At 40.8% G+C, this 25,298-nt stretch overlaps 1 protein-coding gene across 1 annotated transcript in view; it reads right to left on the bottom strand.

The window, feature by feature from the left end:
- Positions 1 to 1,314: 1,314 nt before the first annotated feature.
- The window catches only part of LOC124550890 (zinc finger protein 501-like), a 601,755-nt gene continuing 577,771 nt past the window's right edge, over positions 1,315 to 25,298 (bottom strand). Inside the window, exon 8 of the mRNA XM_047125661.1 lies at positions 1,315 to 4,917. Coding sequence (XP_046981617.1) covers positions 3,831 to 4,917 — 1,087 coding nt within the window. The 3' untranslated portion in view covers positions 1,315 to 3,830. The remainder of the gene's footprint in view (positions 4,918 to 25,298) is intronic.

Raw genomic sequence — 25,298 nt, forward strand, 5'->3', positions numbered from 1 at the left:
TGTGACATTTGCTGACTTAGTACAAAAACAGTCATTTAAAACCACGAAATCAAGTGACATATTTCTAACCTTACTTCTTAATTGATAGGTCTTTAGGGCCCATTTCCATCGCAGAAAATGTGCATCAAAAGCAGCTGATCAGAAATTCACGATTTGTCAGATTGGTGCTTTCTACACCACCCTAGCTGCATTAGCAGGCTTCACAAAGTTGAGTCTATGAGACAACACATACAGATAATACGACTACTGAAACAAGGAAATGCATTATTCTTTTATCACTGTAAAAAATGAACATGCCTGTTTGTTAGAAATTAATATTGCTCTTCAAGTATCTTACCAATATGAGCTGTGAAATTCTACCTCAATCAAAATAATTCAGTTACTGAAAATTAATATGGTTGAAAGCGATATTGTCGGATCAAGTTTGTCACATATGAGCCTCCTCAATTCTGGATACATTCACACACAGAACCTACCTAATGTGTAGTATTGGGTTACTTAGCAGGATGGTACCAGTCCAATAATTTTACTGTGCACTTTTTCAACGTATATAGGATATTCTGTAACATGAAATTAACATATTGCACACAGAAACAATGCAGAAGACGAAAGTAAAGCATGATTCTTATGTTACCAGTCAGAAGCATCGTCTTCAATTGACATATGATGTAGAGATATACGAAAGCGGTGGACATACCAAGATGTGAGGTCAACTATGGCCATTCTCTGACAGGTTGTTGCCATGGTAATGCATATGTCTCTATTACTTTCTTGATCTGATCCAGAAGAACATTGTGTTGTAATTTATGCACAGGTATATCTATTCCTAAAGTGTATAACTAACGAGATAGCGCTTCAGTGAGCTGTGATACATAAATTATACTCATGATTACTGGCTTTTGCTTCATCTTTGCCACTTTAGGAAGATATTATTTCTCTTACTTAAAACAAAATTTCTTCATAAAATGGATGTTACACTATTATAAAATGAATTATTAGTTTGACATATAATAAATCGACAATATTAATAACAAAATTTGTATTTTTATTTCATTGATAAGTGATACTTGTGATGCTTCATCATTGCATTAGTCCATAATTTTACATCATTCAATAACATTTATGCTACTTTATGTTGAATGGTCTGCCCTATGCAAATGCTTAATGTGGACCTTGTCGAAAAACATAGCACATTTTTTTGGGAAATTGCTGATTTTAAATGACAGGATTTGTTGAGACATTTCTTCCATGTAACTCAAAAAAAAAAAAAAAAAATAAATGCTAACGTTAGCGAATTTTTAAGTGTACAGTTCACGAAAGATAAAATGTTCCCAAAGACATGCAGGTAGGATTAATGTGTACTCTGCAAATTCAGAGTATGACTTCTTCATACAATAATCCATTACAGTGTGAATGATACATTTATTTACTATGATAGATTCTTCAAAGTATCTGATGTTCATAGCTGCAAGACGAAACGGAAGTTGATTTTTCAGTTATGAACAATTACATGGAACACCACACTAATTCGTAGCCCACAAATGATGTTTTCTCCTTGTGAATGTATTGTGCAATAAGGGAATTTTGTGGATTAACTGTCATGATGGAATGTTACTTGTGGTCACACAATTTGTTGATCGGCATTTTGAATTTGGAGCTTCCTGATACCAGTGAGGAAATATAAGCATGTAATGAGTCACTGTGAGCCAGTGGAACCAATTTCTCTTACTGTTAGTGGCTGCACACATAATCAGCGACTGACATCTACAAACATGATACCACTCTCTCAGATACCTGCTTTTAATGGTGGAAGAGTCTAAGCTCAACACGTTCATAGATTATCCCACTGTCCAATAAGGGTTTTCTTAAGGAGAAATAAAACTACAGTGAAGTGTTTATGTACCTTAGATGAAGAAGGCATACAGTCAATGACATCCAGGAGAGCAAACTTGATTGACGTGCATAAACAATAATATATATATAAAGTGATTATTAAATAATGAAAAACCCAGAACGTAATTTAACAATATTATGAGAAGGAAAGTTGCTACTCACCATATAGCTGAGATACTGAGTCGCAATAAGCACAACAAAAAGTTTTGTTATGCCTATCTTCAACTCAGTGTCTCCGCTATATGGTGAGTTGCAAGTTTCCTTGTCATAATATTGTAAAAGGAATTATTGATTTTCTTTGATAATAAATTCTGTAATGCCTGATATGCAACAGCCTTTTTGTTGTTGTCTATGTAATCTAATGCCACATGCTATCAGTATTGTGGTGAAATGATCCTCAAACAACATTTGTGACTGAAAGAAAACCACACCGGCAGTTGTCACTGACTTTTCTTGTAAATTTCGCTGCTACTATAATTAAAAATGATGTATCTCCTATGTAGAAGTCTAAAGTACTACAGTCTTTCACTAACCTTGGCACAACAGACTGGGCAACTGCCTGAAAAGTTGTCATTTATGTCTAACAATAATTATTTGATAACAATGTGAAGATCATTGTGTTGGGTCACACTACTAGAACCATATGCTAGTGGTCAGATCAACAATTGTTCACAATTAGATGAGTGAAAGTGGCTCGTTGTCATCAGATTCTGGAAGGACTCTGTGGCTACTTGTAGGAATGCTGACAGATATACCTCCTTGCATATACTCAGTACCGTAATGCCAGATAGTATTTGAAAATATCTCACGTTATTTTACTTAAAGATTGTGTATTGTCAATATCACCAAGCACTAGAGAATATCTGACCAGAGCGATTTAAGCTTGATCTGGATGTTGGGAAAGTCAGAGTAAACTGTAAACTGACACACACTGAATAAATCTGAAATTTCAGAGTTCACATAACAGTACAGATTTGGATACATATTGCTTCCTCCAACTTAACATATCATAATGGCCTTAATTATCCAGTTACTGAAATAGCAGTATATACAACTGTCTCTTTCCACATAGAAAAGAATGAGATTATTTCACCAAGCCTGAATTCAATCAGAAGCTTTCATACGCATTTGACAAGCATATGTAAATGACTGCAATAAGTAAATTTGACGAAAATGCAAGGCTATTTTTATTATTTCAGCAATCTACTGAAACACCTCAAACATCCCTGTCATACATTCAAGTGACACATCAATCATGATTACAGTAGGACAGTGTTGAAATATTATCCCCTAAGACCTCTTTCTTGTCAGACTTACGTCTGACAGCAAAAAAGTCATGTGGGTGATTTAACGTAGATTTTAAAGCGACTGCTGCTCTCAAATGTCCTGTGAAACAAGTTGCTGCAATATGATGATTTTACAATGAAAGCTCTAATGACTAGATAGCTTAGTTCCTGATGACTCTTCCTGATTGTGTGGCAGTGGTCCATGAAACTTTCTCATTCCCAATGTTTCGTTCACAGCAGTACTTGACATCTTCAGATGTGCTGCTGATTAAACTGAGTCTTACTTTTGGTTGGCAAGATTCGCTACAACTGGACAAAATGTTAGGATTTGAAAAGTTTCATGGACCACTGCCATACAACGTGGAACATTCACCAACAACTAATAAGCTGATTTTCCTGTGTGAACAACCCACATACATGGTTATTTGAAGGTGTACCATTTTGTGTCAATAACTTGTCATGAATGCCACAGTTCTACTGGTGTTAATCAGTGATTCATGCCAGGTGTTGTGCCTCATCCCTCCGACACCTGTATAACTTGCCACACATGCCACATCTGAAGGATCAGTTGCCAGTGTGTATATGTAAATGCTCCTTCAGGACACTGATGCCCTTGAATCTCTTATGGCAAACACTACAGCTATATGAGCATTAATGACTGTGCTTCTCTGAATGCCTCTTCAGGCAGCTTCTGTGTGTGAATGTCTTGCTGCAAATGCCACAGCTGTATGGGTGCTCGCCAGTGTGCAGCCGAAAATGTTGCTTCAGAGTGCTACGGAGTGTGAAAGTCTTTTTGCAAATGTTACAGCAGTACGGGCGCTCACCAGTGTGCAACCCCATGTGCTGATTCAGTGTACTACTTTGAGTGAACGTCTTGTTACAAACGTCACAGCTGTATGGGCGTTCACCTGTGTGCAATAATGAGTGATGCTTGAGTGTGCTACTTTGTGCAAATGTCTTATTGCAAACGCTACAAACGTATGGGCGCTCACCAGTGTGCACACTCATGTGCCTTCTCAGGTCACCATCTTTCCTGAATGATTTGCTGCACACGTTACAAGTGAAGGGACGCTCGCCTGTGTGCACCCGTAAATGATCCTTCAGGATGCTGCTGGTTGTGAATCGCTTGTGGCACAAATCGCAGCTGTGGGGACTATCGTTAGCATGCAGCAGTGAATGCTGCTTCAGGTGAGTACTTTGTGTGAATGTCTTTTTGCAAATGTCACAGCTGAACGGGCGCTCGCCAGTGTGCAGCAATGAATGGTGCTTCAGTGTGCTACTTTGTGAAAACGTCTTCTTGCAAATGCTACATCTGTATGGTCGTTCACCAGTGTGCACAGTCATATGTCTCCTCAGGTCACTATCCTTACTGAATGATTTGCCACACACACCACAAGTGCAGGGACGGTCACCTGTGTGAACACGTACGTGATCCTTCAGAATGCTGCTTCTCTTGAATCTCTTGTGACACAAGTCACAGCTGTATGGGCGCTCACCAGTGTGCAGGCGGAAGTGTGTCTTTAAAGAGTTACTCCTTGTGAATGTCTTGTGACACACATTACAGGAATGCGGAAATTCATGACTGTCCACGTGGTTTTGATCTTTCGGGTGCTGCCGCTGTGGGAACGTCTTTTTGCAGATAGCACCCTTGCCTGCTGCTCCAGGCAGGGTAACTTTGGTAACCAAACTGCCACTGGCACCAGTGCCTTTGTTGCCCTCCACGCCAACGGGGACAGTACTGCACAAAAAGTGGAAAAACAGTGTAAGAAAATATTGTCTAACAGTAGAATTATGGAAATGAACAAGAATTTTAACATATGGTAGAATCCGAAATACCCCGCAACATCTCAATGAATGCAATAAATCTGGCAATGTCTACAATCTACGGTGTAAATGAGGAGCACACCAGCTCGATATCACAGAACATTTCTGCATTGAAGAGGCTGTTACAAGTCTTGAAGTCGCATGAAGCATGATTCTTTGGTAACAAGAGATTGCAAATTGGTCGGTTTATCTCTGATTTTGATGTTCTAAAATTCACTGATATTGTTTTGTTAATCCATTTATTCAGTTGTCATTAGAACAACTTCATAATTAAAAACATTGAATAACATGTTACACTTCACTTTTCATATGCAACATATATTGGAATGATGTGTTTCCTTTGACAACAGTAGTTATGATCTGAAAATGCTCTTGTTAAGCTTAAAACCAATTCACGACCTAAATTAATGTGGTAGAAAACCCCGAGGTGATTTTAATATATAACTGGTACTGTCATTGCAAAATGTAACAGCACAGAAAACTACGTGAATAAATGTCACTGCCACATATACAAAATTCTCTGGGTGGGGTTAGAAAAGACAAATGGATACCGCATGCATTTATCTTCAAACATCCCCATTGTTGAAACACACTAATGTCTTTGTACATGTTAAGGTACCGTTGTCATGGCCAGCCTACCATAGAAAAATCACCAATGAGTGACTTTTCTTAGACTACTACAGGAGATACTGACTCAGTCGGGCAACAGTTAATAAAACTTTTACAGACTAAGAAAGGGCGGTGTAGTTCTTGCAGGAAAACAGTATTTAAATAAAGAAGGATGGACAGAGAAAGGTTTATCAGAGATTTGTTTGAAATTTTGCACATGCATTCGTGTTACTGTGAGGAACACTGACAGCTACATCAGTCTCACCTGAAGTTTCATAAGTTTCAAGAAAATTAAGTTGGACGTTTCTTGCCTCATTTACAATCTAATTACAATTTTATTTGTTGACTGACTGATACATTTACTCATACAGAATGGCTCAATACCTAAATTATAAAATTAGTACTTGTACAGCTAAAATTCTGATTATACTACTACAGACAGTTCTGAATAAATTTTAAGGTAGTATGTTTATTAGTTTTCGGTTCGTACAGGAAAATAGCACAGTATAACCCGGATCATTCACTAGTGCACTTTATTCTGACACTGCTTCCTTCTATCAAATCTAAATTCACCTAATTTCCATACCCCAATCAATTATTTCAGCAAAGTACCTACTAATCCACTACTATCGAAGAATTAACAGAATTGAAACTAAATCAAACAGTCATTACAGGCAGTCTTCCAGCTCAGCCCACACAATGCGATTGTTACTATGCTCTTTTGTAGTGTACATGGCTTCAATATGTTCGCTTATGTGTGATCCAAGTGCGGAACATAGTACACTTTTCTTTAACTGTTTCTCTTTCTCGAAACTGAGTTGAAAATTTGTCCATTATTTTTCAGTTTTCCCTATTTCTAACTATGCCAAATAAATTAATAACTTGTAATTACTGTTTCTCAATGACATATGTTGTATGTGCATTGAGCATTTAAATAGTGTGTGATCAGTTTCTTCTGGTATCCCACAGTCATAACTATAAATCAAACTCTCACCAGTATGAAAAGGTTATGATGGATTGCATCTGCAAGCAGTGAAAAAGCTTTTTATTCCTCTTGTCCACGAAAAGTCTCTATTTTGTTATAGCTTAGATGTAGAGGAACACATGGTATGTGCTTTACACTCTTGACGATATTCCCACGGTTGGAGTCAGACCTCTCCAGTTACACTTCAGAGTCCTAGTTTACTAAGTACTTGCAGATGTAACAAAAATCTTAACTACTGAAATACCTCTTCTTTTACCAATTATTTCATGATTGCTGCTCATTTTCTAGGTCGTCTGAATACAGACACATTATTACAATAAGTGTACATGTAAATTTTAGGGAACCTTTAAACAGTCATGACCAAATTGCACAACGTTGAGCCTATGATCCATGGCCCACCATTAACACACTGCTCTGCATCTACTCCCATTTTATGCAACCTATGGTGAAGTGCATATTGTGTCAGAAAAGGGTGGTTTTTTTGCACTCCATTCCAGTATCGAGCACCAAACGAACATCAGTTTAAATGTCTCCATGTGTGTTAAAATTTGATGTAAACATGTTTTCCTTGTCCCTACAGGACTTACATATGATAGATATTGTAAATTTCTGGATTTCTCATTCACCATTAGTAATTGAAATACCTTAAAGTTGGTAAGAACTAATTAGTGCCCGCATTCAACATGCTTGTATAGCTTAATAGACACTGTAACACTGGCCAGCCTGAGTGTAGCCTTTACGTGGTTTTCCTCGCTCATCTGGGAAGATGCTTGACTGGTCCCCAATCTTCGCCACACAAAACACAATAACAAGTTTTTCAGTATTTTCGTTGCAGACTCCTAAGGTTTGAACAAAATCTGTCTCCATTCGTACTTCCCTTCCTTCTGCAAGTGCAATATCCCCACTTGGTCTCATTTGGTATAGGTGCCATACACTTCAACAATGTTCTAGTTGGGATCGATTGAGTGTTTTGTTAGAAATTTTCTTTGTAATATAAATGCATTTTCCCAGACTTCAAGCAGTGAACCAAATTCTGTCCACAACTTAATATATGAATGAGATAGTGTGATCTTTCCATTTCATATTCCCACAAATTATTACACCCACACATTTACATGAGCGACTGATTCGAATTGTGATGCATTAATATTGGCTATTGATACGCATTATTACATAGTATTTGGGAATGTTTAGAATTCTGGCACTTTATTCCGAATGTTTCAGGAGTTGATCATTAGGATTTCAATAGGTTCATTTGTGAGGGGCATTTACACATATACTTCAGGGTCTAAAGCTACCATGTGCACTGAATAGAGTCTCTAAATCTAAAATAAAACTTTGTATGCACCACAAACTCCTGGGTAGTGTCCGTGTGAGACATTTAGGAGTACCCTATAGTTCTCGACCCTATGGCGAAAGTCTAGGAAGTAACAGCCTAGCTTGTAACATAACCTTCAAGGTATCTGTTTCAAGACTTTCACTCCACTCAAAGTAAGAGGTGATGATGAGTTCTGGATACAGTCCTGCGGATTGTGTGCTTCAGTGAAGTTCTATGAGCAAGGCTGGTCTCCTCAACCTTGTTTCAAGTCACTGGAATGATGCAGGTATAACCTAGGATTCCAGACAGCAGGCACCATTCTTTCCATAATATGAAAATGATTCCACCCTTATTCAACACTGGATGCCGGAATAGCGTCTTGGATTAAGCCTCCAGGCAGACACTGTAACTGCATATATTGATCCATTCTGTAACTTGCTGCCATTTCCCTAAGGAGTGACTGCCAGTTTTCGTTGTGTGTTCAAGATTCCAACGATTAACAGAACCCTAAAAGTTTACTCTTCTGTCGTCCTGGTGTGGGATACTGTGATCTTCCTAAAGGTAAAATGTATCACATCGAATCAGTTTCAGTTTTAGCGGGAGACAGCACCTCATACATGTTGGTAACGTGACTGTGCATAGGATTGTACTTGGATTCACAGTAACTTTCAATTGTTCAACAGCACCAGATCGATTTCCATCTGCCTGAGAACAACAACTAGTCTGCAACTACAATGTCTTTTGGGAGTACTTAAGTTTAAAATAACATCACTGGTTGTGTCTCAATTATGAGGTTCTACTACGCAACATGGACGACAACATCCCTCTATGTACAGTATTAAAGCTGCAGCGCCCATTATGTATGGTATAATATGAGATTAAAGTTCCACGGAATTGGAAGAAGGCCCAGGTCATAGCAATCTATAAAAAGGGTAAAAAATCAGATGCACGTAACAAGCAGCCAATTTCACTGACATTGATTTATTGTAGAATTATGGAAAATATTTTGTGTTCAGACATAATGACCTTTCTAGACTCTGAGAAGACCATCTGCAGAAACCAGCTCGGCTTTAGGAAACAGCACTCATGCAAGACACTGCTGGCCCTCTTTGTGCATGATATACAACAGGCTCTAGATACCGGCTCCCAGGCTGATGTCATATTCCTCGACTTTCGAAAGGCGTTCGACTCAGTTCCGCACTGTCACTTGCTCAAAAACGTGCGCGCTTACGGTCTGCTCACTGACATATGCGATTGGATAGAAATGTTTCTAACAGACAGAGACCAGTATGTCGTCCTGAATGTGGGACACTTCAACAGAAGCAAGCATAACATCACGTGAGCCCATGGGCAGCGTAATAGGTCCTCTGCTTTTTGTGATTTGCATAAACGATCTGGTTGATGGTATTGAAAGTGGTATTAGACTGTTTGCCGATGACGCCGTAGTCTACAGGAAAGTAGTATCACACGAAAGTTGTGAACAAATCAAAGACGACTTGCAGAAAATAATTGTGTGAAGTAATGATTGGTAATTATCTCTCAATATTAGTAAGTGTAACCTACTGTGTATAACAAAGCGAAAATCCCCATTAACGTACAAGTACAAAATAAATGCCCATTCTTTGGAAGCGGTAACATCCGTCAAGTATCTGGGTGTGATTATTCGAAATGATCTCAAATGGAACAATGAGATTACACAAGTAACAGGTAAGGCGAACTCTAGATTATGGTTTATTGTTAGAATCCTGAAGCGATGCAGTCCTTCAACAAAGGAAATTGCTTACAATACGTTAGTTCGTCCAGTCTTGGAGTATCGTTCGTTTGTATGGGACCCTTACCAGTTTGGTCTGATTCAAGAGATTGAGAAGGTCCAAAGACGAGCGGCAAGATTAATGACTAGTACATTTAGCCATCGCGATAGCGTTAAAATCTCATAGAAAGTTTGAAGTGGCACGCACTTGCAGATAGACGGCGCGCTAAACAGTAGGGCTGCTCACTAAATTCCGAAATCCGATCTTCACCGGGGATGTAGAGCATATATTATTACGACAAACTTTCAAATCGCTCAATGGCCACAATTCAAAGATAAGGGAAATTAGAGCTCGTACTGAGGCGTTCAGAGAGTCGTTTTTCCCTCGCGCGATCCACGAGTGGAACGGAGGGGGGGGGGGGGGGAATATGACTTTGGCGCGAATACTGCCCTCCGCCACACACCGCTTGGTGTCTAGCGGAGTAAATATATAAATGTAGAAGATACTCGGAACTTTGGATGTCGAAATTTCTTTTGTCGAGTTTACACTATACAACAGCCTTGTGTAACAAACTCGACAGTAAAGGAAATTGAAAAGAAATGCTCACATTATTTAATGCAATTGTAATGGCAAACTAACTGGAAGTTGATATCACAATTGCATTGTGCACGTAACACAATATTATGCCACGGGAGTTTCCTTCGTAGGAGCTTTGTTTTCGAATACTTTCTTAGAACAAGCTGGTCAAAAAGGAGATAACAGTGCGAAATATTGCAGTAACAATGTGTTTATTTACAGGGTAATTATGAGAAACAATTTTGCTAAGGTATTGCTGCCAAAATTTGTAGAACACAACTGCAACTCGTATCCGTCGATTTATTGCAAAATAAGTTATACGGGGCACTCGTAAACTTCCGAAAACTATCAAAAACATACCTTGAATGGCGTGAAACACGCTATATTAAGGGGAATGATAGTCTGAATGAGGATGCTAATTGCCAAAATCTGTATAAAGCAAAAAGGTAAATTACAACTGACGACATAGTTCTACTTACTTTTTGCACAGCACTCGTAAACGTTATGAAACTCCTAATATATGACGACAGAGATAGTTTTACATGCTCTCGCTAGATAAAGCAGAGTCGTCGATAGCTGCGTTGTCTTTGGCCACTGACGTCATTATAAGCTCCAGAATGCTACACAAACACGATTTCAAAACGCTGACCTTCCCATGACACCTAAATATAAACATAAAACAGAAAATCCTGCAAATTCTTAATAATAAATATTGACGCTAACGAGAAAAATATTGCAAATCAGCAGTTCTGGATGGGGAGAAACTAAAATAACAACTGGAGAAATACACAACTGTAAAATATATAAAACGCCTCAACCTGAGAAACACAACACAATGGTTGGTTTAAAAGATACAAAAACCTCAACATTAGCATGAACCAACAATAACGGGCATTGAAGATATCACTTGACCAATACAGCTCAGCATAAGAGACCGATACTAATACTAAATGGCACACACCCAACAGCAATATAGAAAGCCAACAAAAGGTATCAATACAAATAGCCAAAAATCACGGCAATTAACGAAACGCGATATCGATACAGCTCAACTGAAGACAGATAGCAATACAGACAGCAAAAAACGTATATCAGTTAAGGAAGTCAAAAGGTGATACCAATACACATAGCGAAAATCGCGAGAACTATCGAAACATGGTGTCGAAAGCATTAGATTAGCTATATATCCCTAGTTAACTGGCCGATACCAATACTATGAGTCAAAAACGGATGGAAATACAAAAACTAAATGGCGATACCAAAACACACAGTTAAAAACTGCAAAAACTAACCAAAGGGGATGTCGAAAACATCACTGACCTATATAGCGCAAAGTAAGCACCAATGTCAATATAAACAGATAATAACAGAAAACAGTTAAAAAAAGCCAAAAAGCGATATCAGTACACATACCAATAGCTAAAAATCGCAGCTGTCTACAAAATGCGGTGTGTAAGTAAAACAAGTTTTAACAGGTTAACATCACTGTAACACACAAACTGAGACTCAACATCTTAAAGCAAATAGAACGTCAGGCAACAATTCTGTATTTGGAAGACGATTCCAAGTACATGTAAACTGTAGCCAGTGTTTTCGCTAGCCGCAAAGACAACCAAAGATATTGTATAATCCCTGACCGATGAATGACGTCACTCACACCAGTAGTACTATAGCATGCCTCAAGGCGGATGGGTGTTATCGAAGGCTCAAGTTGACCTATCTCACTTGTCCACAAAAAACTGGATATCTGCTTACAAATATACACCGATACTGCACATAACTGATTAAGTCACACCTTTTGTGGCGGAATGCCAAATCATGCCAACTCAGAGTAGCGAAATCCATGGAACTCTATCAGAGGAAGTTCTCACTTTATGGCTTTAACAACGTAGTAATAATTTTAGTTATGAATTACTAACTGAGAAAGCCTTTCAGCCCAATAGCCGTAAGGTTTTTTCTAATGTTAATATTATTGTTTTACTCGGTTTCTCAATATTTGACGAAGAATAAAGATTATTTTCTGTTTTCGATAATTGGTTCTGTACACAACAAGCGCACAGTTTCATTTTTGTGGATGTTTAGGTCACTTGTTGAAAAAGTAAGAAGACACCTGCAGAGTCTTATAAAAGGTGTGTCCAGTATGATGAATTTTAAAGCAATTTTTTTAATTTTTTAGATCCCTGTTTACAGCATTTTGCATTTTGAGTGTAATAAAAGAATTACAAATACAATACACAAAAACAAAATGCAGTAAGTGTTTTGCCCTGATATATGAAACATTTTTTTTCCTTTTTAGCCTGGTCATTCACAATTGAGTTTGCAGTAACGGTGAGTTATATTAAAAAGTAATTGACGTTAATCATTAATGCTTCAACAATGTGTACCAGTGAATAGTGTGCTAACAGTCATAGTAAATACGATTTTAATTGTAAATTTGACAAACATATACACGAATGTTGAACCCTTTTGTTACGAATTTTGAGAGATAGCAACTTTTCTTAACATAAAACACATGAAATAATACATAATAATCGAAACCTGAGTTAGATGCCAACAGCAGATCATTGCGGAAATAAAAGGTGAACCAAACATTCTGACATTCATTAAAATGTACTTCACCAACAATATGTACTGTAGCATATATTTGGAAAATCTGTTTATAAAATCTATAAAGGGAAAAAGACAGACTTCTACAAAGTTATAGCACTCTTCATTTTGGAAAACATATACCACTATTTGAAAGTGAATTACGCTGATTATGATATAAGAACATCACAACCAACACACACTACTGGTTGTTGTCGATGGGGAACATGGCTAAGTGAATTTACAACCAAAGAATGATTACAGGCAATTGTCTAGAGTCAGTCTTCACACAACAACTATTTCTATGTTTGCTGTTTCCTCTTCAGAATTGTAACTATGCTATTTTGCAACATAAATTGCCTAGTTTGTTATTCGTTAATGTATGATTAAATTGTGTAGCATGCCACGTTTGAGTAGTTCTCTTTAATATGTGTTTCTAATTTTTATAACTTCCCAGTACCTACACGAAAAAATGTTTACCATATAAGTATTGTTTCACACTGAGACAATTTCTTTCTACACAGACATTCAAATAGGAGAGAGATAGTGCATATGTACTGCCTACTTAGCAAAATGTGATGTGGAACTTGAGGGTTGGGTAAAAGGACTTAAAATGACTAACAGTCAAAAATAAGCTAATAGCACGAACAATAAATATGTTATAACCTGTTTGGACCCTGTTTTTTTCTTCAAACATGCTGATTCTAAAATAAAATCACACAATGTTTTCTGCTTGGTGTTTCAGGCTACTGACTAATTTAAGAAATCACTTGAAGGACTGCCCACTACACACACCCATAATCAGTTTCTGGTATTTTCTATGGCCTTTATTGTTGTGGTACATATTGTTCTAGGGAGATAATGTTAATTCTCGAGCTATAGAATCTTATGATGAGTAAAAGTTTACATATTTTTAAAACTAGTTGTAGTGTGGTCAGTTAAACTATATTTCATCAGTCATGTAGCATCTTTTATCTGAAAATAGAAGGTTGTTTACTATGAGAGATGTGATATTTATAAGGTTTTTAATGTTGTAAGAGCGTTATCTGCCTTGAAAATGGAAATTACTAGATTACTGGTTCCCCATAACATTTCTATTTCATCTGATTTCTCTTGCTGATTGTTTGCGTGTAGTAGAGTAATGTTGTAACAGATAGAACATTAAATACAGTAATGAAAAATTTTTCTCAAGTGCAACAGTTTTAAGTTTTCATAGAACTGCAGAACACTTCTTCACTTTCGGAAAAATCTTATTTTTATGTAGTAATTTTTGTAATTTCAAGAAGATAATGCAGACACAAAAACTGAATGCAGTCATTTAAAAATAGAAAAGGAAAATATATAAAACTTCCTCTACATGGCTTCCTAGATGCGAAATACTCAAAAGTGTCCAAGCTACAACACTCTCCCTTACACCATCTGTAATTCTGTCTGGTAGTAACATACTTTGTCACACATGAACACCTCATCAATCTGAAAGAGGTAGGACCATAACCAGTGGGAAAGTTTCATTCCATTTAGTGACTGACAGTGCCTAGTTTTCGACATGATTTGGACGAATGCTAACAAATGAAATGTTTGTTTGGAAATACAGTATTATCCATTTGGTGAAGGACACGACAATAATCTAAAATTACATTTTTCCTCCAGTTTACGTTAAATATTTACTGCCCTAGTACAAATATCATATACTCCAATTCCCTCTGCTTTTATCAACAGTTCAATGCCTTTTTTTAGGTGTCTCTGCTGTGGAATGTTTCAAAGAGCTTGGTCTGTCAGCCTGTACAGTACAACTGTATTCGAGTACTGTTGCAAGAAGAGTTATTACTTTGTATCACCTGGTGACACAAGCTTATGTATCCTTAAATTCGAATGTTGCTCTTTATCTACAATGTGGTCTAACAGAAGCCCAGAAATATCTTCTCCTAATGCCTGTAACTAGTAGGCTAGCCTTTCTAGAGTGCAGTGGTGAAAGTGTCATACTCAACAGTTGCGGTTTATGTTCTAGTCTGTTCCCTATAATGATGAAATTTCTTCTCTGATGCAAAAGGAAGGTTCTCATAAAATAATGATATCAACATATTTTAAACAGATTTATAGAGTCTTTGCGCAAGACATTGAGGACATTCATAAATTTCACAATTTCGAGCTTTCCATATACACTATTGGCCATTAAAATGGCTACACCAAGAAGAAATGCAGAAGATAAGCGGGTATTCAATGGACAAATATATTACACTAGAATTGATATGTGATTACATTTTCACGCAATTTGGGCGCATAGATCCTGAGATATCAGTACCCAGAACAATCACCTCTGGCCGTAATAACGGCCTTGATACGCCTGGGCATTGAGTCAAACAGAGCTTGGAATGCGTGCACAGGTACAGCTGCCCATGCAGCTTCAACACAATACCACAGTTCATCAAGAGTAGTGATTGGGGTATTGTGACGAGCCAGTTGCTCGGCCACCATTGACCAGACGTTTTCAATTGGTGAGAGATCTGGAGAATGTGCTAGCCAGGGCAGCAGTCGAACATTTTCTGTATCCAGAAAGGCCCATTCAGGACCTGCAACATGTTGTCGTGCATTATCCTGCTGAAATGTAGGGTTCTGCAGGGATTGAATTAAGGGTAGAGCCACGGGTCGTAACACATCTGATATGTAACGTCCACTGTTCAAAATGCCGTCAATGCGAACAAGAGGTGACCGAGACGTGTAACCAATGGCACCCTATACCATCACGTCGGGTGATACGCCAGTATGGCGATGACGAACACACGCTTCCACTGTGTGTTCACTGCGATGTCGCCAAACACGGATGCGACCATCATGATGCTGTGAACAGAACCTGGATTCATCCAAAAACATGACGTTTTGCCATTCGTGTACCCAGGTTCGTCGTTGACTACACTATCACAGGCGCTCCTGTCCGTGATGCAGCGTCAAGGGTAACCATAGGCATGGTCTCCAAGCTGATAGTCCATGCTGCTGCAAACGTCGTCGAACTGTTTGCGCAGATGTTTGTTGTCTTGCAAACGTCCCCATCTGTTGTGTCAGGGATCGAGACGTGGCTGCACGATCCGTTACAGCCATGCGGATAAGATGCCTGTCATCTCGACTGTTAGTGATATGAGGGCGTTGGGATCCAGCATGGCACTCCGTATTACCCTCCTGAACCCACCGATTCCATATTCTGGTAACAGTCATTGGATCTAGACCAACGCGAGCAGCAATGTCGCGATACGATAAACCGCAGTCGCGATAGGCTATAATCCGACCTTTATCAAAGTGGGAAACGTGATGGTACGCATTTCTCCTCCTTACACGAGGCATCACAACAACGTTTCACCAGGCAACGCCCGTCAACTGCTGTTTGTGTATCAGAAATCGGTTGAAACTTTCCTCATGTCAGCACGCTGTAGGTTTCGCCACCGGCGCCAACCTTGTGTGAATGCTCTGACAAGCTAATCATTTGCATATCACAGCATCTTCTTCCTGTCGGATAAATTTCGCGTCTGTAGCACGTCATCTTCGTGGTGTAGCAATTTTAATGGCCAGTAGTGTAACTTGGGAAGCAATGCATTATAGTGTATACCCTCCAATGCATGCATGCTAGTGTTGGAAATGTGTGTACACGTGTAAAGTTGAACAGAAAAAGGCATCGTCTGGATGGATCTTTATCTGCCTGGGCAAAACCAATGTTCACTATCACAAATTCCTCTTGACCCACAAGGACGTAATTTGAAAACGTGCAGCATCTTCATTCCTTCAGAACGTTCTGCTACAACGATTCTGCATTGCAGGTGTTACGTCTCAATACGTACATCTGCGCTGTTTCATTTGAATGGAAGAGGAGTTCTTTCGAAGCCGCTTATCATCACTGAAAAGGTGCATTAACAGAAAAAAATCTCAAATACCAAGGAGTTGTGTGACATAAACGAGAGCTGGTAGTTGTGTCCCTAGATCTGAAACATGATGTCTATTCAAATTTCGCACCAGTCGTGTAAGAGTTGTGCTACTATGCGAATGCACCTACATCTACATATACATACATACTCCGCAAGCCACTGCATGGTGCGGTATGCTGTACCACTACTAGTCGTTTCCCTTGCTGTTCCACTCACATATAGAGTCAGGTAAAAATGACTCTCTATATGGCTCCATATGAGCCCTCATTTGTCATATCTTACCTTCGTGGTCCTTACACACAGTATGTGTTGGCGGCAGAAGGATAATTCTACAGTCAGGAACGTCATCTTCCCTCCAAGAATTCCCACTTGAGTTCCCGAAGCATATCCGTAACACATGCAAGCTGATAGAGCCTAATGGTAACAAATATAGCAGCTTACCTCTGAACTGCTTCAATGTCTTCTTTCAATCCCACCTGGTGCAGATCCCAAACAAGCAGTACTCAAGAATAGATCGCACTAGCGCCCTATATATGGTATCCTTAACAGATGTACCACACTTTCCTCGAATTGCCCCAATAAACCAATAAATCGATCATTTGCCTTCCCTACCATAGTCTTCAAATGCTCGTTCCGTTTCATATGGCTTTGCAGCGCTACATCCAGATGTTTAAATGACGTGAATGTGTCAAGTAGGACCGTACTAAAGCTATAGCTCAACATTTTGGGTTTGATTTAAATACATGTTGTGAAAGTCGTTAGCGTTAGTCACATTTGAGATCAGATGTGGTGAGTTGATGTTAATCACGAATGCCTTTCCCGCGACAAATACAGTACTATCAAGACCTCACCGAGTCTGAATGTCTGCCCCTAGTAGCTGAGTGGTCAGTGCGACAGAATATCAATCATAAGGGCCTGGGATCGATTCCCGACTGGGCCAGAGATTTTCTCCACTCAGGGACTGGATGTTGTGTTGTCCTCATCATCATCATTTCATCCCCATCGACGCGCAAGTCGCTGAAGTGGCGGCAAATCGAAAGGCTTGCATCCGGTGAATGGTCTACTCGATGGGAGGCCCTAGTCACACGACATTTACTTTTACCTAGTTTGAATAACATAATCTAATAGGGCTAATAGAAGCTGAATGTTCACTTTACGACACTGAAAAAAAAAAAACTTAGCAGGAATGTAACCACCGTAGATGACTTTTGATAGAGATGGTCTCGAGAATGTACGGTCACGAGAAGTCTGGGTTCCAAATGACCACATGGCATTGTCAAGAGTGAAGACCATAGTGTTTGACATATGGCTCTGGCACATTGCATTGCATCTACAGGTGCAATTTGAGCAGCAGTTGGCACCACAGTGTCACAACGAAATGTTACAAATTGGTTATTTTGAGGAGAGTTCCAAGCCGTATGGTCTATAGCGTGCATTCCACTGACGTCAATCCACTACCATTTGCAACTTGGATGGCTGGTTGGTTTGTAGATTAAAGGAACTAGACTGTAAGGTTAATAGTCTCTTTTTTCCTTAGTCACACAGATCTAGGATTAAAACCATACTCCAAAGGAATTCTATCGCCTGAATTCCGGGAAAAGAATAAAATGCGTAAAACTGTGTGTTTAGCCACATCTAAAGGAGAAAACGAAAGTGTCAAGCCAAAATTGAAAACATTAACTAAAAGGAAAAAAGCGGTAGCAGGTGTTAAAATAATATAGCAGACGGCCTTGGCTGGCTCATCACAAGAATAAAAAAAGGATGAGCCAGTCACTCTGCAACACACTAAAATCTCCAGCAAAAAAAAAAAAAAAAACAAAAAAAAACATAAGGCATGTGAAACACAGACGCTGAAAAGACGAACACCAAGTCGAACAGACAGCACCAGTGGGAGGGAGAAAGAGTTAAATTCAGGTGGACTGTGGGCCTGAAAGATGACGCTGAGACGACCACCCTTAAATAGAATGACAAAAAACCCCTTCACGGTAAAAAACTTAAAACTAGATCAGCTGTTGAGGCATTGTCACCTAACACCATAGGTAGTGGGTCAGGAAGGTTGAAAGTCCGTCTCAGGGTGGCTAGATTGGGACAGTCCATCAAAATGTGGGCTACTGTCAGTCGAGAACCACAGCAACAGTGGAGTGGGTCGTCGTGACAGAGGAGATGACTGTGAGTCACCCAAGTATGGCTGATGCAGAACCCGCAAAGGACAATGGATTCCCTGCAAGTGGGTCACACGGATATCGCCCACACATTTGTCGTCTGCTTTATAGCATGTAATTTATTGGGTGCAGTTAGGATGTACTATTCAGTATTCCAGATCCAGAAAACTTTGTGGCATAATGCTGATGAAAGATCAGATTCCGGTTTGCCGATCTCTAGCCTCGGTTTACGGGTAGCCTCTTTGGCTAGCCTGTTAGCAAGTTCATTTCCCGGGATTCCGACGTGTCCCAGGATCCATATGAAGACCACTGACCGTCCACACCGTTCAAGGATGTAAACAGACTCTAGGATGGTCTTACCAAAGTATGGCGAGGATAACACTAATCGAGAGGTTGTAAGGTGCTGAAGGAGTCGCTACAAATGAGGAAGGACTCCGTGGGGCAGGAATGGGTATGCCCTAGAGCCTGAGAGATGGTTACCAGCTCTGCAGTAAAAACACTGCAGCCATGTCACTATTTCCTGAATGAGCATAACTGAACCCAATGTGACCATCAACCATGGAGCCATCTGTGTAAACTATCTCTGAATCCTGAGGCATGTCATGAAGAGAGACAAACAGGTGACAGAGTGCCGATGATGAACTAACTCTCTTGGGACGTGACAGGTCCAGACGAAGCTGTGGCCGAGATAGACCCCATGGAGGTGTGCATGAGTGGACACAGAGGAGAAGTGGTAGAGGGAAAGACTCGAGTTCAGTGAGAGGGGATACAGGGACTGCATTCGAATCCCCAATCTGGGATGCCACTGTGGGAAATGGATCGCCATCTTAGAGAAAAGGAGATGGTGATTCAGATGTCTAAGCAAGCTGTAAACGTGTGTGGTATACCTGGCAAGCAGTTGTCGCCTGATCTGCAATGTAGGAGCTACAGTTTCCACGAGTTATGCTGTTCACAGGGCTCAAATGGAGAGCTCCCATCGCAAGTCGAAATCCACAGTGGTGTAGAGGGCCCAGCATCCGCAATGCTGGGGTCGATGCTGAACCATACACCAGGCTCCCATAGTCAAGACAGGACTGTACAATGGCTTTGTACAACTGCATCAGTGGTGGTGGTGGTGGTTAGTGTTTAACGTCCCGTCGACAAGGAGGTCATGAGAGACGGAGCTCATGCTCGGGTTAGGGAAGGATTGGGAAGGAAATCGGCCGTGCCCTTTCGAAGGAACCATCCCGGCATTTGCCTGAAGCGATTTAGGGAAATCACGGAAAACCTGAATCAGGATGGCTGGAGACGGGATTGAACCGTCGTCCTTCCGAATGCGAGTCCAGTGTGCTAACCACTGCGCCACCTCGCTCGGTCAACTGCATCAGTGTAGGGCAGTCTGCATACCAATTGGTGTGGCTCAGGCAACGATGAATGTTAAGATACGGCCAGCACTTTTGCTTAAGCTGACGAAGATGGGGAAGCTAAGTTAAACAGGCGTCGAAAATCAGACCTAAAAAGTTATAAGAGTCCAGTACATTAAGGAGAAGGTCATCAAAATAAAATCGTGAGTGTGAGCGAACTCTATGACGGCGACAGAGGTGAGAGACGCAAGTCTTGGCGGCTGAAAAATGAAAGGCATGGGTGAGAGCTCGTGAATGCGCCTTTTGTATGGTTCCCTGCAGTAGATTTTCAGCAACACTAATAGTAGATCAGTGAAAGGAAATCCAAACGTCGTCGGCATATAAGAAGGCTGATACTGCAGAACCCACAGCAGCTGCAAGACTTTTAATGGCCGCTAAAAAGAGAGGGACACTCAATACAAATCCCTGCAGAATTCCATTCTCCTTGATATGGCGGGAACTGTAGGAAGCTGATTCGAACTCTGAAGGTGCACAGCGACAGAAAACTATGTTTAAAAATCGGGAGCAGGCCCTGGAAACCCCATTCACATAATGTTGCAAGGATGTGTGTCACCAAGTGGTGTCATAGGCATCCATCATGTCAAAAAAGGCAGCAATAAGGTGATGACGGCGGGAAAGGCCATTCGAATGACAGACTCTAGATATACCAAGTTGACAGTAGTGGAGCGAAAACCGCCCTGGGACAGAGCCAGAAGGCCCTGAGACTCAAGGAGTCAACATAACTGGTCGCTCACCATACGTTTGAGGAGCTTACACAGAACTTTGGTAAGGCTAAGAAGACGATATCTATCCAAATCTAGAGGGGTTTAGCAGGTTTTAGCTCTGGAACGATGATACTTTCTCGCCATTGTGACGGGAATTTGCTATCGCTCCAGATCTAGTTGAAGACAACAAGAAGATAGCCCTGGTAACGCACTAATGGTTAATCATTTGGTGATGAATGTGACTTGATCCAGGGGTTATGTTGCGACAACGTGTAAGGGCACTGAGAAATTTCCACTCACTGAATGGAGTATTATACGGCTGAGGGTGTTGTGTAGTAAAAGAAAGATACAATTCCACCCAGTGTTTTATGGTATGAGAGGCGGGATGGTAATTCTAAGACACAGAGTTTCGAGCATAATGCTCAGCAGACCGCTCTGCGATTGCATCTGGGATGTTACATACAGCACCATGTGTGGAAATGCCAGGTATACCTGCAGGGGTCTGACATCTATAAAGCCATGTGATCTTAATGGAGACCTGGGAAGGAGAGGTTCGGATTTCAATGGTGGATATGTACTCTTTCCAGCACTCCTGCTTCTGTCTCTTAATTAGCTGACAGACCTGGGTGTGGAGACATTTTAAGACAATGAGGTGCTCCATTGAGGGAGCTGCTTATGATGTTGGAGGGCCTGCCTACGATCTCTAATTGCAACAGCGATTACTGGCCACCACCAAGGCACTGAGGGCAACCTGAGGAACAATGGACTGTCAATTCAGCTGCAGAAGCAATGACTGAGCTGCAGAATCAATGGTTGTAGTAACATTCAGAATCATCACATCGACGCTGCCACGTAATGGAGATCCAACGGTGGTAGTGGAGGCTAAAGCAAACCAGTCAGCCTTAGTAAGAGCCAATTTTCACAAATGTCCTGGTGGGAAATTCTGGGTGAGAGACAAGAAGGGTGGAAAGTCTTCACTGCCACACAGTGAGCTCTCCAGTATATATATGGTAGAAGGCTAGGACTGCAAACTGAGACATCAATGGTCGAGTATGTGCCATATGCCACATGGAACTAAGTGCAGGCACCTGCATTTAAAAGGCAAGGGTCGAGCTTAGTTAGTAGATTCTCGACATCTTTATCATGGCCAGTAATATTGGTTCCACTCCCCATAAACACTTATGGGCATTGAAATTACCCGAAACTAGAAAAGTTGGGAGAGTTGAGAAATTAGTGAAACCAGTACATTTTGTGGTACTTCACCATCTCGATGAAGGTAGACGTTGCAGACGGCAATTGCCTGTGTTGTGCTCATCCTGATAGCCATAGCTTCTAAAGTTGTATGAAGCGGTGCAGGCTCGCTACAGACAAAGGTAAGGACATAATTCATACTCCACATGACACCCTGTTACATTCATTACGATTTTTGTAATAACCCCAATAGCCGCAAATGGTGGGGGTCCACATTGCTGGAAACCACGTTTCATGAAAGGCAATGCTGAAAGTGGATGAATGCTATGAGTTGTCATAGCCAGATAGGGGAAGAAACCACCACAATTCCACTGGAGGATGACCCTTTCTGCAGTCTGGGAAGCACAAAGGGATGGAGGAGGCATCAGGGTCATACAATGCCACTGGTTGAGTGCTTGTATCTATTACCATTGCTTTGGGGATGTCGGCGAAATCGAGGTCCTCAGGGATGCTGGAATTTTCAAATAGTACTCAGATGTGGAACCTGTAGGGAGTGATGACTTGGGGGCCATCAGAGTTTCTCGTTTCTTAACAGTCTTGTTCTTTGTCTGCCCTTTCACTGCTCTTCTCTAATGTAGCTTCAGGGACAGATTAAGAGTATGAAGCCCTTCGAGCAGCAGCTCAGTCAGCCACTGGTTGGTGACCACTTTGTCATGGGTGGAGACCTTGGAAGGTAGAGTCCCAAGGGACCCCTTCTGTGTGAGAGAAGCTGGAGGAGGCTGTTGCTTCTCCAGCTGGGGGATGGGAACGGATGTCCCCAGCATTTGGGGAAGCAATGTCCCAAAGCTGGAGCTTTGGAAGCAATGGACGAAGAAGTACCGCCAACTATCAAGGTGGGGGATGTTGTCAGGTGGCCCTGAAGGCCTGCTGCAGGAGGCATAGATGAAGGGGCTACCATTGCCAGCAAAGACGACGTCGTTGTAGCTGGAGCATAGGATGATATCAATTGAATGGGGTTCAAATGGCCATATTTCCTTTTAGCCTCTTGGGAAGTCAGCCTGTCCTGTATCTTGTATTCCATAATCTTCCTCTCCTTATGAACAACAATGCAGTCCAGCGAGCAGGAGGAGTGGTGCTCTCCACAGTTGAAACAGGTGGGAGGAGGAGCACATGGATTATTCGGATGCAATGGACGTTTGCAATCCCTACCTGTGGCTCTGGAATTGCACTGGGAAGACATGTGCTCGAATTTCCAACACTTAAAACACTGTATAAGGGGAGGGACGTATTGTTTGCAGCAGAACCGATGGGGAAGAATCACCCTCAAGAGCTGAGATGAAGCAACTGGTAGCAACCCTATTATCTTTTAGTCTCCTATAGACGTGCTGGATGTAGTGAACACCACGTCATTCCAATCAGGGGCTCTCCCAATGGGCGCCAACCAGCCACAGCAGTGGCCACCTGGTACCCAAAGAAGATGAGTATCTTCTCCTTGCCATAAGTGGGGAGTTTGTAGATCAGCAGTACGACCCCCATGTTGTCAAGGGGCTACAACCAAGAGGGTACATGACGACACTCTCAAGACAGACTGGCTACTGCACTGAATATTGGGTGCAGAAAGATCCATTATTATCAGGAGATGACGGTGCACAAAGGATGTAAAGTATGCACACCATAATACGTCCTTGCCCAAAAGGCAAATTACAGATGAAATAACATTTCCATTAGAGTAACAGGTGCAGAAGGTCTAAGCGCACAACGGATACATGATACACCCTGTAAGATGTCCTTTCCCAAATGACCCACACTTATGTAGAATTTTGAAACATGGAGGTCAAATCCTAAAAGGGGACCATAACTGATTAGGCTGGAAACTAGGAGACTCCTTTTAGTCGCTTCTTATGACAGGCAGAAATACCGCAAGTCTATTCTAGCCCCAAACACATGTGGGGTATTTGCGACTTCTATGGTGTCAAGTGAGAGCTAATGGGATGGAAGTTAGAGGTCTGTTTCCTTTTATGATCAAAGTCGGTTCTTTCTTGGTGTTGGTGCCAGTGATTGCTGTATGTTGGTTGGGAGGAGGCCAGAGTGTGTGCAACCGATCTGTCTGCATGTGAGACACACTGGATCTAAACCTGGAGTTATGTTCTGAGGTGCAATTTAGTATGACAGCAGAAGCACTCTCGTGGTTATCCTACACACTGATGGCCAATGTTTACATCAGTCTGATGATTCGACCTCTTCTGCTGCGATTCATGAACAGCTTCTGCGACAGTGTTTTCCAACAGGATAACGCATGCCAAACAACCGCTGTGGTAACCCAACACGCTCCACAGAGTATCAACATGTTGTCTTGGCCTGGTCGATCGTCATATTTATTTCTGATAGAATATATATCGGAAATCAGAGGACGACACTTCCAGCATCACCTATAATCATCATTAACCATCCCTCTATCAAGTGACGAACTGCAAGAGGCATGAGACTCCATCGCACAAACTACATCCAGCACCTGTATAACACAGTAAAAGAACATTTGCAAGCTTGCTTTCAACATTCTGGTGGTTACGCCGGTTATTAGTGTCTCATCACTTCACATTTGCAATGGCTTATCTCGCACTTACATTAACCTGTGATCTTGCAATGTTAATCAGATAAATATGTTACTTATACAAATGCATTAATGAAATTGCATTATTGTATATTAATTATTTTTTGGTGTTGCGATTTTTTCTCCTTCAGTGTATTCACTAACAAGACACAAACCTGACGCTGTCCATAAAACTAAGTGATAGGTATACATATTTTACATAAAGTTTCATAATAAGAAAAACATCTTGTGTTTATTTTCCGACGTAGATTGACAGTTTTGTTAAGATTTCTGTCCACTGGAGCAACATTCCAGACGTTGAGCCTTGCAATGAGAATGGCAGAAAATGAATTATTCATAGTAAATAACATCGACTACTGTTAGTAATAACCTACTACATTAAGAAGAGAGACCGATGATCTTTTAGAACAATAGAGTTAAAAAAAAATTTGAAAGAGGTGGACGCAAACTTCCTAGCTCTCCCTTCACAGCTCATGGCGCTATCAACT

Source organism: Schistocerca americana, chromosome 9 (genome assembly GCF_021461395.2).
Source record: "Schistocerca americana isolate TAMUIC-IGC-003095 chromosome 9, iqSchAmer2.1, whole genome shotgun sequence".
In the NCBI taxonomy this organism is placed as follows: Eukaryota; Metazoa; Arthropoda; class Insecta; order Orthoptera; family Acrididae; genus Schistocerca; species Schistocerca americana.